General features: G+C 34.1%; 1 protein-coding gene and 1 pseudogene across 1 annotated transcript in view; one reads left to right on the plus strand and one right to left on the minus strand.

Annotated features, from left to right (window-relative positions):
* KCNU1 (potassium calcium-activated channel subfamily U member 1) overlaps positions 1 to 17,340 on the plus strand; it is a 124,194-nt gene that overhangs the window by 16,968 nt on the left and 89,886 nt on the right. Inside the window, exons 4-8 of the mRNA XM_011373317.1 lie at positions 1,824 to 1,943; positions 13,393 to 13,454; positions 14,555 to 14,645; positions 15,861 to 15,972; positions 17,005 to 17,080. Coding sequence (XP_011371619.1) covers positions 1,824 to 1,943; positions 13,393 to 13,454; positions 14,555 to 14,645; positions 15,861 to 15,972; positions 17,005 to 17,080 — 461 coding nt within the window. The remainder of the gene's footprint in view (positions 1 to 1,823; positions 1,944 to 13,392; positions 13,455 to 14,554; positions 14,646 to 15,860; positions 15,973 to 17,004; positions 17,081 to 17,340) is intronic.
* LOC105300755 lies at positions 7,318 to 10,431 on the minus strand (annotated as a pseudogene).

Here is a 17,340-nt window from a genome sequence, read left to right on the forward strand (position 1 = left end):
AACAACAATTCTGATATAAAATAACAGAATTTATAATAACTTGGTAACCTTTTAAGGTCATTAGCAATCTCATTATATGAAATTCAGGTTTCTGCGTTTGAGAGGTATTCAGTATTAAAATTTATAGATTTTTGATGCTGAATGAGTTCACTCTATTATTACTAATTATTTCTAGATTAAAGAATTAATCAGTGACATAAAAATTGGGGTAAGAATTCTAGGGTACTGACTTCTTAACAATAGTACACAATAGGGACAGTGAATCTGCCTTCTTTCTTTTTTTCAATGAACAACTGAGTTGGAAGAATTATTTAACATTCTTATAATTCTGCTCTAGGAAATCTTCTTCCCCATTATATTCATTTGTTTGTAGTTACAAAAATGTGAAAACATATTTGTCCATAAATATTTGCTGTGATTTTCACTTTTAGTTTGGATCTAATTCATGTCTACCCTTCAGTCCAGAGGTGCCTTTTATTTTCAAATAAGAAGCAAATGTTACAAAATGTTAAGAAATAGGGTCCAAGTAACCAACATTCTGCCCTTGAATATTGAGGACTTTGATAAAAATTGAGCAACTTCTCAATAATTTGTTATATTAATGTAAATTGAGAGTGCTGTATTTTTCTCTAAGCCTTTGGGAAAATTGGCCTAATACAAACATGTCACATAAAAATTTTTTTTAAGTTTTTTTTTTTTTAATTTATTTGAAGGGAGTGTAATTTTCTCCTTAAATGCTCATTTTTAAAAAATTTACTACATTTGTAAGTATGGTTTTATTATATCTTGGGGCCAATTTGTTTTTCTGCAAAAGACCCCTCCAATTTTACAATGAAATACAAATGAGTGTTCTATATTAATGTCATATTGAATATCTTTTTAAAAATCAATTCTCAAGAATCTCAAGAATATCTATGATGAGTCATAGATATTAGAGGGCAAATCATTGATCAATATAAGAACTCTTATCAAATAGTCACTTATGAGACTTCTCTTCCTACCGCTCAAAAAATACGAAGAGAGAAATTAGGTCATTTCATAGCCCTGAACTGAGCTTGTCAGAAGGTCCAGTCAGCACAGTGTGGCCTGTCCTAATTTGCTTGTGTCTTTCTCAGTGGTAGTTCAAGGTCTTCAAGAGATATGGAGGCTAGTTTAGACTTTAGTCTTTCCTGATTGCCTGCTTATGAGCATGTCATTTAATTTCTCTACCTCGGTTTTCTTATCCATATAAAATGGTCTTAATCATACTTTGTCTACATCATAGGGTTATTAGAAATTTCAAATATAATAAGTAAAGGCATTTTATAAATGTGAGGAAGGAGTATAATTTCAGCAGGATATGATTCCAGAAAAGAAAGTAAAAGCAACATAAAATTGCTAAAACTTTCCTCCTCCTTTTTCTCTCAAAAAAGCAGATAGTTAAGTAATCGCCTAAAAATCAATTTGTAATCTTTTTTCTCTGCCCATGTATCTGGACAGAAAAGCATAAGAAACTCGTTTCTGGAGCAGAAAGAAGCATGCTGCTCCCAATCCTGATCATTAATACCTGTTTGAAGGGTTTGGGATAAGAGTATCTAATAAAGGCATCATGAAAACAGTAGAATTCAAAGTTAAAAAGCTCTGCAGCAGACCAGAAAAATGCAAATCCAGTAAAATTCATTCCATGAAATATGGAATAAGCGACTTGGAGTTCCCTGGGTTGGAATGGACAAGGTGGGGTGATTTAGGGCTGATACCGCATCAGAAGGATCTATCAACATACATAAAACAAATTACTTTCTCGGAGATCTGGCTCACACTCAATTCCTTTCTCTTGCTTACAGGAACTAATCTTGTCCAAGAAAATCAATTTGAATCAGTCAAGAAATCTCTACCTCCATGGAGTATTTCGTGACCGTATAGAAATGTTGCTTTCAGCACAGACCGTTGTGGGGCAGGTGTTGGTAAGTACATTCTCATTGTTACCTTGTTAATAAAATTTAGCTATGAGAGTAATTATAGTCAGTATATGTGATTTTATCGCCCAGGTAAGCATCGAATGCTCCCTGGTGGCCTTATCTAAAATATCACTATCTCCCAATCACCATCTCGTGTCTACCCTCTCTATCCCTTATTTTGCCTGCTTTTTCTTCGGAGTGAATATAATTACTTGGCATTATGTTTTATATTTATTGTCAGTCTCTTCTCCAGGAGAAAAGCTTTATTAGGGCAAAGGTTGTATCCATTTTATTCTCTTTGTGTGGGTATCTGGCATATAGCAGAGGTTCAAGAAATGTTGATATTTAGTGGATCATCTGGCCTGAAATGTACAGATATTTTCCCCTTCTTTAAATCCAATAGCCTCTTTTCTTAATAATACAAACTAGTCTTTTTTGCCCTTCTTTAATATTTATCATATTACTTCCTATTTTAATCTGGATAACCTGGACATATTACAACTCAATCCGAACATCATCGTCTTGGGGAAATCTTACCTTATCTCCATGTTAGGCTAAGAATCCATCTCTAAGCTTCTATAATATACATTGAACACTGTTATAAAATTATCTGTGCATATACCTCTCCCCCCAGTTTACTATGAGCTCCCATTTTATATCCCATTGCCTGGAAAAAGCAGATGCCCTATAAATGAATATTGCACTGATTATCATTTCAGTAGTAGAGTTTGATCTGAAACATTAAAAAATTGAAATCTGTAATTTGAGGGTATACTGCCATCAGATGGTGGTATGATGAAAGTAGACAAATGTGAGCTAAAGTTTATCCTTTGCTTTTTTTGTAATTAGTAAAAATATTGTTTTTTCTAGTTAATGTTTTTAATTCAGATATAATTAATTTTTCAAACTTATTTGGAAGTATATAAGTAAAATTTCTTTGATAAAATCTGCAGAGAATGTCGAATCATCTGGAAATGTGACTTTCTTTTCTTTCTAAAGTTTTGGTCTTTTTCTGAAATCCCTGTCTGCATGACCCATTAGAAAAGGATTTTGTGATTCTTTCCGATTATGTTAGGGATTTCTTGGTTAGCATTTCTTCAAATGTTCAAATCATGTTGGACTATATGATAATATCGGAAACAATGTATTAAAGGGGTGAGACAGAAAAGAACTTATAACATCTACTACATTTCCCTTTTTTATAAGCACACCAGTCATATTGGATCAGAGTCCATCCTCATAACCTTTCCTTAATTAACTTGAATACATCTGCAAAGATCCTATTTCCAAACAAGGTCACTTTCTGAGGTACTGGGGTTCAGGACTTCAACTTAACTTTTTGTGGGGACACAATTCAACACATAACCATTGTAATGATAAATGTAACCAACCTCAACCAAGATATGACATCATGAATACCAACCAGTATATCAAAAATATAACTTCAAGATAATTAATAAATAAAAAATACAAAAAAATTTTAAAAAGACATTAAAAACATGTAGGTAGCAGGACTTTTAGTTTACTTATATCAAGACATACTAAATAAAAAATAATCATAATCATAAGACTGCAGTAGCTTCATTAATGAGAGAGCTGATCAAAATGATCAAACTCCATATGCTGAAAACAAATTAAACTTTCAAGAGTCTATAGACTATTTGTAAAAATTCAGCATATATTAGGCTACACACAAAAAAATTCCAGTTATAAAACATACAAAGTAAAGACAGATGATCTTAACTGAACAGAGAGCAATAAACAGTTAAAAAATAATAATAACTAAACCCAGGAAAAAAGAACCAAAAACAAAGACTATGAAGCTAAAAGTTTTTAAATATCTTTAATGACTCTTGATTTAAATGGTAAAGATAATGAAAACACTACATGTCACCTGCAACTAAAGATGAGAGTGGTTCTGTGTTAAATGCATAACAATAAAAACATTTCAATAATAAAAATAATTAAAATAAATGAATTAAATATCAACCTCAAAAAGTTAGAGAAATAAAATACATTAAATCTAAGCAGAATAAATACAAAAAGAGATTCAGAAATTAATGAATTAAAAAACAGCTGATTATTTGAAATAAACAATAAAATAGAGAAATACATAGCTAATCTAAGCAAGGAAAAGAGGGAAAAAACAGAAATACTTCTGAAATAAGACATTACAATGAGAGAATAAGATAAAAAGGAATTTGAAAAATGTGTTTGCAATTAAATTTGAAAATTGGATAATTCCTTAGGATAATATAAATTACCAAAACTGACCACAAAAGAAAAAATAAACTGACCAAATATCTAGAAGAATTAAAGATGTAGTCAAAGACCTAGTTGTCATAACTACCACCACCCTTTCTCCTCCTCTTCCTATGGGAAATCTAGATGATTTCAAGGTCTAGTCAATCAAATCTTCAACAAGTGAATTTCTCTAATACTAATTAAACAGTCTCAGGACATAGAAAATACAATATAAATGAATGAATGAATGAATGAATGAATGAATGAATAAATAAATAAATAAATGAACGAAAAACTCCTTACTTTTCATTTTCAATGAAGGCATGGTATGTATATCAAACCCCTCAAAGATAGCTAATCAGAAATATCCACAGACTATTGTATTTAATGCTTTGGGGAAAGATTCATGGCTAACTACGCAGTGGAAGAAGAATAAAAAGAAAGTGGAAGAACAGGAGGATAGGATGGTGGGGTGGGGGTAGGGAGAAGGAAAAGGAAAAGAAGAAAGAAAAGAAAAAGACAAAATAAGGAGGAAGAGAATTTCAAAAATCAGAGGGAAGAAATATTATCTTCAAAACAGGATACCTTCTAGAGATTAGAACACGGCAAATTATCATTCAACTTAATGGGTTTGTTTTAGTTATCACAGGTACGTTTTTATAACCATCTATGGGGGCTTTTCTTCTTAATTTAATTCCAAATGTAGTCCTAGTCCAAAAACCCTCTGTTCCTTTTGGGGGAAGGAGAAGGGCGGAGGGATGCTGTTAATTGTGTAATCAACTGTTTCTCTGTTACTCTGATGTGCAGTCTTTTCTGTGAATGTGTAATCCTTCCTGTAGATAAGTAAATAAGCCCTTAGCTAGAGCAACAGTTGTCAATATTAGTATACAGAACAACTAAATGAGCAAAGGAAGGATCACGATTCATTTGGAAATGAAAAAGAATATTTCAAATATGATACTGGGAAAATAGACGATTATTTTCTTGGGTTTTGCTAACTTTTGTAATATAATGCTACTTGCAGAAAAAATTAGAAAACATAAAACATACTAGAAATTATCAGTCTCTTCATACTTTATATTCATTGTTTATATTAAAAACCTTTTCTACCACCTTGAGATGCTGTATCTACATCTATTTTTTCATTATTTCATATTTTATCTTTAATATACCATCGAGCATCAGGAATTCATTTTGTTATATAGTATGAGACTATGCTTTAGAAATCTTTATCATATAAATAAAGACAAGATTGGTAGGAAATACTTAACAATATTTACATTGATTATTTCTAGATGATTACATTGTTTGTCTCTTTATACACATGGTAAAATATTCAAAAAGTATCAAAGAAGACATAGTAAAAATTAGTTTCTTTCTTACCCCTATCTCCATCCACTACTACCAGTTTCTTCCTTCAAACCTGCAGATTCTCAGCAACATTATTAGATACATTTTCTCTAGGTGTTTAGGCAACCTAAGACGTTTCTTCTCTTCTATAAGTTGTATCTATAGAATTTAAGTTTTGAAATAATAAAATGTTTTATTCCTTCTGGCATTTGTTTAGAATAGTAAAGTGAATAACTAATGGAGCCAGTGGAGGTAACATTAGATCTGAATTTCAGGTTAGTCCACTGATCTCATGTCTTCAAATTGGACTATACCCACTGGGAAGAAGGGGAAAGGGGTTCCAACGGGTTTCTGAAGGGCCAGCAGTTACCGCCAGTTCTCCAACTTTCATAGATCTTATTAAAAGAGATCTGAGGATTCATTATGTTAGTTCACCTATCATATTTTTGCAATCCATTTTACAAAAGAGAGGTACTATCATCTCCTTTGAGAAGTGAAGAGTCTGATGCATAGAGATAAAATGTAAAAATTATAAAATGGGGAAGAAAAATACTCTATAGGTAGTTTATTTCAATGAATAAATGAGTTAATACATAAGATGCTGAACTTTAGCAATGATTCCTATCCATAAATACACAGAGTAATTTTAAAAATCTATCACATTTGAATGAATTTCCAATATGGTTTTACTTTTTGTTTGCTAATTATCAGAATTTATAATATAGTTACATTGCTTTAATCAAATGTGTCTTAACAACTGTAATAATAATTCAATCCAGAGGAAATTTTAAAAAATATAGAGACAGGTGTCATAAAATTTAGATTATTTTAGTTTTTTGCACCTATCTTGAGATTTCAAACCTGTTTTCCCCATTTTTCCACTCAATTACTATTTCTTAGAGGTGTTAAGCAGTAATTACTGAATCAACATGACATATCAAGATGATCCTAAGTGCAGGTTTTTGCAAATCATGCTGGTATAATCTTTAATAGAGTCTCTTGCACTCTTAAAAGTTGATGTGTGCAGACAATAAATAATAGAGCCACCTTTGTATTTCAAAGGCACAGGACATTTTCCAAAGAAAGAGCCATAGAGAGAATTCAACTTTGAAGGTGTCCTTGACTGCTCCATTGATTAAACTCCACCTTTGGTTAGAAAGAATACTGTTTTTCTCTCTCTACTCCTAAATTACACCATTTCCTCTCATGATGGGCTATGACTTCCCTCTTTGGGTCTCACTTAGCCTTACTGGAGATATATATACTTCAGTTGTCTCATGATACACATATATTTTTATCAGTAGTCTCATGATATATATATATATATTTATGGATAATTGATATTTTTCTTATCTTTAATTTCAGTGTGCTTTCTTTTCCTATTTATTTTGTTTAATTTTATTTTTCCCTCTCAAGTCAGTTCTAATGAATGGTAATACTATGTCACATGTTGCCTACCTGTTAAGAGTGAGATTTTTTTTAATAAGCTTTTACTTTATACTAAATCTGTTTCTTTTTTTGCCATCCAAAGGTCCACTCTAAGCTTGGAGAAAAATTGACTAGATGGGCCCTGAGTGTATTGGGAGAAATTCCCAAATGGACATATGGGGCAAGGGGAAGTTCTAGCCCCTAAAGAAAGAAAGATTAACAAACAATATACATATTGCTCCACCTTGCGAAGCTTGCCTTTAAAAAGTAACGTCTTAACCCACAGGTTATTTTTTCAATGTGTCAATGGCTTACATTGTTTCTTGTGGCAGAGGGCCCTGGGCTCCTTCTGGAGCCACTACTGTTCTTCTATCACCAGAGGTAGTGAGCCAGGGCTGGGCAGTGAGTGGTTGGCCTCTGCCATCTTGTGCAGGTACTACTTCTTGATCACCCTCGCCGGTTGTGGAAAGCCTCCAGCAGCTCATGTGACAGCTTCTCGGGCACCACCATCTGCAGTTACTTCTCCATGCACTTTGTAATCATCCCCTTAAAGGCCAAGAAGCACTACACTGGTCAGCGAACAACACAAGAATCCAGCAGAAAAGGCCACCCTTGAGGATGGGTGCCAGCCCATCCCAGGCTCACGGTTCTTCAGTGCTTGGTGGAAAGTAGTATAGGAGTTATGTTAGACAGTTGCCTGTAACTCTGCAGAAGCAGCACGGTTCTTCTCAAATTGCTTCTTTTTTCACAGCTTCCTGAATCTGTGCCATAAGGGTTCTGGCCAGAACTTTGTTTCCTTCCAAATCATCCAGTTGGTCAATTACTGATCACTGGGTCTCCAAACACAGATTTTACCTATTTTCATCGCTGGGGCAATTTCAATGAACTGACTCTTCCTGAAGTCTCACTTATACTTCCTCTTCAGTCAGTCCTGCCAAGGGCTTGTGGTCATACCCTTGTCAACCTAAGGTTCCTTTACTCAGTTCTCTGGCAGCTCCACCTGGTCTGGCTCAGCACCTCGCACGCCCAGTGCCAGGCCCCACCACGCTTGCACAGCCTTCATCGTGGACAACTATGACGGCTGGTCTAATGCTTCCGGCTTCTTCAGTTGATTTAATTTACAAAAATTTTCCCCTCAGACTACTACTTTGGCCGTATCTCATTTGGCAAGTAATGTTATGTTCTTATTTTTATTAATGCCTAATTCGCCTTTAAGATTTTTTAAATTTTATTTTAATTTCTTGTTTAAGACATGATCTATTGAGAGGAATGTTGTATGCTTTTATCTTCTAGATAGAGTGGCTGTTTTTTCTACTTTAGTAAAATTTATGGACCAAGAATACCACTGCCTTTATGATTTCTAGTTTATGGAATTTATGGGGAAATTTTTTGTTACCTAGTACATGATCAATTTTTATTACTATTTAATGGACTTTTGAAAGAATATGTGCTGTATTATCTGTTTGTTATATAAGCACTATTAATTTTGTTATATATATTTTCCATATCTGCAACTATTTGCTCACTGATTGAAAGGGCATGCAAAAATTTTTCATTTATGATTTTATAGTTTTATCAAATATTACATTTTTGACATATTTTGAATTATATATCTTAAGTATATATATGTTATATATCTTATATAACATCAATTAATGTGTAAAGTTATCTATTATGTTTTCTTGACTGTGTCTTTAATCAATATGAAATATCCGTTTTTGTCACATTCAGTGGAGTTTATTTTAGTTTTCTGGTGGGGCTGGAATATTTTAGAATACAATATTAATATGTAACATTTTCATTTTATTCATACTTCATTGAGATGTCTTTGCCCAGCTCTCTTTCAATCTTTCTGTCAATTATGTCTCTTATAAATATTATGTAGTTGGATATTGTTCTTTTATCAACTGTACATTTATTTGTTAATTTACCAGGGACATTTAATTATTCTCCTTACAGTCATCTATTTTATTGGTCTTTGTAATATTTAGAGTTTAAATTTGCTGCATAATAGAATATGTAATATCAGTCACTTTGAAAAACAAATGGGTGGTCTGTGACTTAAAAAAGGAAGAATAGGTATTGACACATGATGAAGAGCTGTCACAGTCTGAGTTCCTTATCTTACTGGAAAGGCAGAATTACATGGTGATAGTAAATTTTGAAACATGGACTCAAACATTGGCTCCTCCGCTTTCTACTGTGTAATCTTAGGCAAGTTAATTTTTCTAAATTGGATTTTATTCATATAATGTGAATAACCTCCTTAAAGTATTGTAGGGAGAGTTATGTATTACATGATAATACACGTAAACCATTCAGAGTATAAGAAGCACTGATCATTGGCTGAGATTTCTGTTTCTGATTTGTTATTTTTTATTAACTTTATTTATTTTTTTACATCTTTGACGGATAATTCCATTTTAATAGAATACTGTAGATGTGTTAGATAAATCTAATTCAAAACAAACTTTCCATTCTGTATTTCTCCATGTATCTCTGCATGTTTTATACATGTGTCCTCCTCTTACATGAAATCTTTGGCATGTTTTTCCTCCACACCATCTCTCCTTCCTTCCTGATTATTGAACTTATCTGAACATTCAGTTCTAAATTATTGTTATGGGTTTGTTTGTTTGTTTGTTTGTTTGTTTTTAGCATTATACATTTGGTAAGATTTTTTTACTTAATAATTGCTTTAGGGTTAAAGATTGCACTATTTTTACCTTTTATTAGACACCACTTTTTCTTAAGTATTTTAACTTTCTGAGTTTTTCCTTCCTTTTTTTTTTTTTTTGAGTACTTCTCATATTCATTTATTAGGGAAAGTATGAATAGTATACTTTCTGAATCCTCGAATATCCAAAAAATGATTTTTTATTTTGCTCTCAGATGTGAACAGCAATTTGGTTGGGTGTAGGATTCTTCGCTTGCAATTTTTTTTTTTTCTAAAGTCTTAGTGAATGCTGTTTCAATGTCTTCTAACACTTAAGGCTACCGGCTAGATACTAAGCTCTTGTTTCTCAGCTCCAAATTCACCCTGTGTGATGTGAGGCCAGTGCTCAGCAATTACGTATCTTTTTTGTCAGCTCCCTTATTAAGTTCTGCCAACAGTGGGTATAATAGGAGACAGGAAGCCTAAAGGAGGGGAAGGGAACTGCTCCTTCCATGTTTTGTATCTCTGTTTTTCAGCCTCAGCTAACCAACATCTTTTCATTTCTGTAGCAGTACTTGGATCTTGTTTCTAGTTTCTTCTCAAAACTGCCAGAACCAGGCTCACAGCATCTCCTCAGAGGAACCATAACCAGCCAAGCCAGGGGCCCCTCTCCCAGGTCTGATACTCAGCTCCACAGGGCACCTCTTATAAAATGCGAAGTGTTGGTAATCCTGACCTCTTTTTGTTGATTTCTCACCCAGTACTGGGGTGTAGCTTCTTGCAGGTACACCTCTTTGATACCTTCCATATTCCCATTTTTGCGTTTCTAATCCTCCAATACTATTTAATAGATTTTTAGAATCTCACTTAGAACACTAATTGTAATTTTTTAAAGTTTAATTACATAGTCTATGCTAGCTCTTTCATTGGAGGTCTTTTTATCTATTTTCTCTGATCTTCTTATTTTCTCACACTTCCCATATAACTGTCAATTTTCCATTATCTGCTCATATTCATAAATGAAGATTTAGAGTTTTCATAATATCTCTTGTTAACCGTGTTGGCTTCTGTTTGTATTCTGAAGACACCCATAACTCCCTACCAACTAAATAGAAGGCTTTAATCCCCACTGTGGAAATCAAAGCATCAATTTGTGTGTTTTCCCACAAAGACAAACCTGAGGGATAATGCTGTGACCAACAAACAACTCTGCAGACTAAACTCTCTCAGGATGAGGTTCCAAATTTTTTAGTTTATTTTTCTCTGACTGGTTTGCAAGGTGTTTCTGAGAAAGAAGCATTGCTGCTGCTTAAGAGGTTCCTTCTGGACAATAGCTTGGCCTCAGAGCATCTCCTCGAAGGTCCCTCTGGCTTTGTCGCTCCATCTTCAATCAGCACCTCAGGGGGAGAGCTTTCTACCGCTGCCAAACAGCCAGCACTTCTGGATTTTGCCCCGCCAACCCAAGAGAAATTTACAGGTCCTCTCAGATTTATCTTCCATTTTTTCTTGACCCACTAAACAGTGTTCACAAGCTTTTAGCTCCCAGTGACTTTTTTTGGTTTGGAATACATTTTGCTTTTTATTATATGTTATTTCTGGATTTTATTCTTTAGTTTTGTGGCATAAGATTGGTATTGTTCTTAGTTTCAATAAATCAAAACTTTTGGGGTTTTTTGTTAATTTCTATGGTTTAGAGGGTGTAAACTTGTCAATGTATGAAGAATTTATACTTGAAGAATCACTTATAAAGATTTAGTAAGGGATAAAAATAAGATCATATGTCAAGGGAAGGAAAAAGATTTCATACAAACTATTTATTAATAATTATCAATATGCTGATACACACACACACACACACACACACACACACACACACACACATTCTCTCCTAACATTTTTCCTGAGCTGCGGATTACATTTCTAACTGAATCTCTTTGAGACCCACAAACTTAGTAATATCTCATCAATACTTTAGATGTTAAAATGTAACATAGTAAGAGCTGAGACCCGGAGAAAATAGATCTCAGTAACAACTACCATGTTGTAAGTGAGCTGCAACGCTGCCACTTAAAAAGAAATTGGAAGAAAACCAGTTGGAGGTCTCAATATGTTACCCTATCACACATAAATTAGGATACACTGGAAATAAAAGGATTTTTAGAGCAAACTCTGTTATGGCAGAGACGTGGGAGGGCTTTTTTTTCATGTCAAGTCTAAGGACTAAAGTTTAAGAGAGAGCACTTAGAAATTTCAATTTACATCTCTTCGAACTTTGGGGACACAGAGGCCTGACATCTGGTTCATTTGTGATAAGGGACTATCCAGCTAGCAGCTCTGTGACAGAGAAGTTGTCACACTGGAGATATTCCGTCTTTCCAGTGTTTGTTGGGGCAAAGAATGTTTGAGCTGGCCCATGGACCTGATGTGGGTGAAATGCTAGAGTCTTCTCTTACCTGCTTAAGAAGGCATTTGGAGGATAAGGAATATAGCAGAATACAAGAGTGTGAGGTGTACTGAGGAAAGATTTGTGAGCAATTGGTGAGGGAATACGCTTTCACCCAATTCCAGGAAACCACAGATCGGACACTTAGCAATTAAATATGACCAAGACTGCAACCCTTCTGCCCTCCTCCTTGTGTTTCTGATCGCCTTTACTTTGCTCTATTTTTCTAGCATGTATCTTCTAACATATCATATAAGTTATATATTGATTGTCTTTATCGATTGACTAGACTCTAAGCTCCATAAAGGTGGAATTTTTGTATATGTTATTCACTAAAATGTCCCAATCACCAGAATAATACTTGGATTATGATAGGTACTAAGAAAATATTTGTTGAATTTGAATATGAATTGAATTGGGATCTCCAAAAAGCAATGAAACAACTCATGAACAATTCTGGAGAGGCCTAGTCAGTGGGAAACTAAGATTAAAAATTCAAAAGAAGGTTAATAAAGAAGAAACTGACCACTTGCCCAAAATACATAACCTTTCTAAGGGACACCTGAGCTAGGAGGGAGTAAAGCTTTAATTATTAATAAAATTCAGTTTTATTGTTACTACTAGACTGGACTGAACACATTAAAGAAACAAATGGTTTGGAAACTAGAAATAGCTGGAAGAATGTTCGCTTACCTAAAGTTGACCTGAAAAGTCATGGGGGCTGTGGAAGATTTCATCTAAATGCATCTAGGGTTTTGAATGGGTAAATTTCTAATTATATTCTACAAGCTCCGCTTATTTTATAGACCAGATACGTTGGTAGGTTAAAAGCACTCATTTTCTTTTTTTCACTTGTAGTATTTTTCATCCTCTCAAAATTCTCACCATCTTTTAGACCCTTTCTTCCACAATATCATGGACAATTCAACTCCAAAGTCTATATGCAATAGCCATCATTTTCTAGCACGTAACAAAATACATAACACATATAAAGCACTTAATAAATGTTTGATGTGTGAATGAGTGAATAAATGGTAGGACTTCTTGAGATCAGAAAGCTTTAGGAGCAGCAGGAAGAACAAACTCTTTATTATGTAGTGTGTGAGAGTTAAAATTAGGTAAATAAAATGGGTGGATACATGTTCATTTATTGAATACCCAGTAAAGTTCCAAGAATGAATGAATAAATGAATGAATGCTAACATAAATGAAATGTGTGAAAAAATGACTACATATATATAGGCGAAATGAAAACAAAAGCAGATTTGTTTATTCATCTATATTCATGTCAATAAAATGAATTTTTACCTTTATCTCTGTTTTCTTTTCCTCAGATGATCCTTGTCTTTGTACTAAGCATCGGGTCTCTTATAATCTATTTCATCAACTCTACTGAGTGAGTAAAACCCCTACTCACCTTTGTCTGAGATATTGTATCATTAGGTTGCCAGCTAATTTTGAATTTTCTGTCAGGAAAAACGGTTAATACACTTTCAAATATATTCACATACACAAGCTCATAATAAAAGGAAAAGTGTTTAGTTCTCACCCAGGAAGCACTAAAAGCAACTCCACAAAAAATACGTGAATTGCCTCTGCATCCTGCCATGCTACATTGCTAGAGACTAGGGTGCTATGCACAGATCTACTCTCGGGCCTCTGGGACTACAAGCTTCCAGCTGCCATCTCCTCCCTTGGACCACTTATGAGGGCTTTGTTTGCCTTTGAATTCTTTAGGTGTTGAAGCAGAAGTTCTGTAGACATTTCAGGGTTTCTCATAGGTTTCAAACAACTTAGGGTGGTCTTGGGAAAGGAACATGCTAGACCTTACCTGAGATAAAGGAGCAAATTATTATCTGCTCTTCTCTGAAGGTATTCCCTTCTTCTATGCCAAAGTGAAGACAGTTTCTTGGGCACAGCCCAGTCTAATCTGAACTCCATGCTGATTCTCTGAGAATTACTTTGGATTTTCATCTGAGATAAAATTGGAATTGCAGGGCCACAAAAGACAGGTAGCTTTAGAGATCCTAGGGAAAGTGTAGTCTTTGCTTTGTGAATGCCTTACTGATCTTCTAGGAAATTTTCTTTGAATTTGGCTTGGGGTCAGTCCACTTGACCTAGAGTAGCTCTATATCAAAAGGGTATAGAAGCCAAAATGTCCTGCTTGGGTAAATGGTGTGGAAATCAAGAAGAACTACATAATCTCTTAGCTTCTGAATCCACGTAGGTAAAACAGAAATAGAAGCAATAAACTCTGTGAAAGGAAGAGCAGGTATTTTCCTGTTATTTCAGCTCCGTGCACAGTCAGGTGGTTTAACTCATACATACCTCTACTCCCAAGAGGAAAGAATTTCCTTGAGATATAAACTTAAGTATCTGGATTGACCATTTATGATGAATAAATAAAAAATTGCCTACCTTTTTCTTTATGTGGTCCTATATAGACACAGCTTTTAAAATGTACATCTTTATAAACTGTCCTTGTTTCTTTTCTAGCCCAGTTGGAAGCTGTTCTTCGTATCAAGACAAAACCATCCCTATTGATTTGACTTTCAATGTTTTCTTTAGTTTCTATTTTGGATTAAGAGTAAGTACCTACTGAAAGTGGGAGTAAATGGATAAAAACAACTGGTGCAAAATAAAGAGATTTGTGTGTGCCTTGGTTATGCAATTGGCCTATGTTTTCAGGCTCTAAAGTTAGAGTGTCTGTTCCCTAAATTGTTAAATGTATAATAAGATGTAATAACTCGCTCCTGCACCTGAAACTATAAACCAGGCCAAAAATGCCAACACAAATGAAAATGATTCCTTTTGTAAATATCATCATCCTGTCATACTGTCCTCCTTATTGGCTTCTCACCTCCCACTGAGAAAGTTGTACTAATAATCAGTCACAAGCTAGCAGAACCTGAATAACAATCCTCTGAAAATGTCATTAGCTCCACTGATGGCATATGTGCCATATAACTATATAAAATACTTTTATATATTTGTTTCATTTATGTTTCACTCATATATTAAATAGTTTTTTCATTCCACAGGCCTTTATTGAGGACCCATCGTAGATCTAGATTTCAGTGTATTTATCCATCCCATGTTTGTAGGAGACTTTATATGTACATATAAAAATATGTTATATATATATATTTAATATATATTTCCTTGACCATCCTTCAAAACTTACTCTGACACACTGATGATCAAAATCTTTTTACAGCAGACTCTCCCTTCTAGAAATGCTTCTTTCTTAATTTAAATAGGGAAGTTTATAAACACAGGCCTTGGCCCGCCAAACTTTTAGGCAGCCGTACCTTTTCCATTGAAGACCATCCTAAATCATGTATCCTCGTTGCTCACAAATAGGGAGTTTTCTCTCTCTCGCTCGCTCTCTCTCTCCTCTCTCTCTCTCTCTCTCTCTCTCTCTCTCTCTCTCTCTTTCTCTCTTTCTCTTTCTTCTCTCTAATGTTAGAAAGCTCTAGAAGCAGCCCAAAGGTCAAAGTGTTTACTCTGAAGCATGAGAGTTGAGCTCTGGCAAGTAAAATGGCTTCATGTTCATTTATTGAATACCTACTAAAGGTACAAACTTTATATCTACATAAATATATACATATCTATATATCTATATAAATATATACCTAGATAGTGATATAAATATATATATGTGTATATATGTATGTATATAATAGAATGAGATCAAAGTTTCAGTTGATGAATGAACTGTAGCCAAATAAAGCCACTCTTGTGTTCACTTTAGAATTCTTGAGGGTAACAGAATTTGGGGGCTTTTCTTTCCATTTCATAGTTTTTGGCAGCTGATGACAAGATCAAGTTCTGGATGGAGATGAATTCAATTGTAGACATCTTTACCATCCCACCAACCTTTATTTCTTATTATTTGAAGAGTAATTGGCTAGGTAAGTATATCGTGGGAATAAGGAACAATCTCTAAAAAAAGCCTCAACATTCATTCATAAGTATCCTTCATTTTCCTTAAATGCCAAATGCCATTTAAAAAAAAATTCCTCACTGTAATTGTATGGTTTTATAATATATTTTCAGAACCCTTTTTTTAAAATCTCAGTACTTAGCAATGCAATGCACCTGATGTACAGTCGATGTCAATGTTTCTTTATTGTTAATGGACTAGCTCATTCACAGCTTAAGAGGAAGGCCTCAGCATCCCTCCCCTTATGGTACCTTTATGCTGAGATCCCACGTGGACTTGGCAGTGAGAAACAGCCTCCTTTGGTCTTTAAAAGCTATAAATCATCATATCCAGACACGCTGTAGCATGTTAGAGATTTACTTAATTAGTAACTTAGTCTTTAAGGTGGACGTATTGACAGTGCATGGACATTTTTTGGCTTTTATCAGTTTTTATGTAATTGTATATTTATTATCTATAAAATATTCCTTGCCTTAGTTATTATCAAACTATGTAAAGTAAAGCATCATACAAACACTTAGGAACATATCATAGAAATTCTACAGTCAGGAACTTAAGTAGTTTATGGATAATTTGCTTTCCATTCTAAAGAAGAGTTGAGTAGTGCTTATTATATGCTTTATATTAGCTCAACAACCTTATGAGGTAGGTACTAGTATAATTCCCATTTTACAGATGAGGAACAAGAGAAGTTGAAGGGATTGCTTTAGATTACAACAGCTATTAAGTGTCAGGGTCAGGATTTGAACTAGAGCACATGCTTCTTAACCTAGGATATAATATAATATAATATAATATAATATAATATAATATAATATAACATAACATAACATAACATAACATAACATAACATAACATAACATAACATAACATAACATAACATAATATATTTGAGCATTTCAGGAACAGATTGTAAGCACTCCCAATTGTGTTATATTTCAGACCACTCCCTGGAGTAACCCTCTCTTTTGGCAGCTTTCTCCTTTCAATTGCTTTGTAGGTTTAAGGTTTTTAAGAGCGTTGCGGCTGCTAGAACTCCCTAAAATCTTGCAAATTCTGAGAGTCATCAAGACCAGGTAAATGCTAGCCTCACTTACTGGTTTGGATTAGAATTTAAAATGTTAACTGAACTTTGAATCCAACTCGTTTCTTATCAGAATTCCAGTACAGAAATCATGAAATCCCACAGCTTCCAAGATGTTATTTGCTCACTTTTTTTCTCATCGTAGTAACATTGCACACTGAAAAGTTTGCAATCATTTTGAAGCTTTTGTTTCTTCTTTGTTTTGTAGAGAGTGTGTAAGTGCATTTAGTCTTTAATTCCCTCCCTCCCCCA

This window comes from Pteropus vampyrus, unplaced genomic scaffold (genome assembly GCF_000151845.1).
Source record: "Pteropus vampyrus isolate Shadow unplaced genomic scaffold, Pvam_2.0 Scaffold8, whole genome shotgun sequence".
NCBI lineage: Eukaryota > Metazoa > Chordata > Mammalia > Chiroptera > Pteropodidae > Pteropus > Pteropus vampyrus.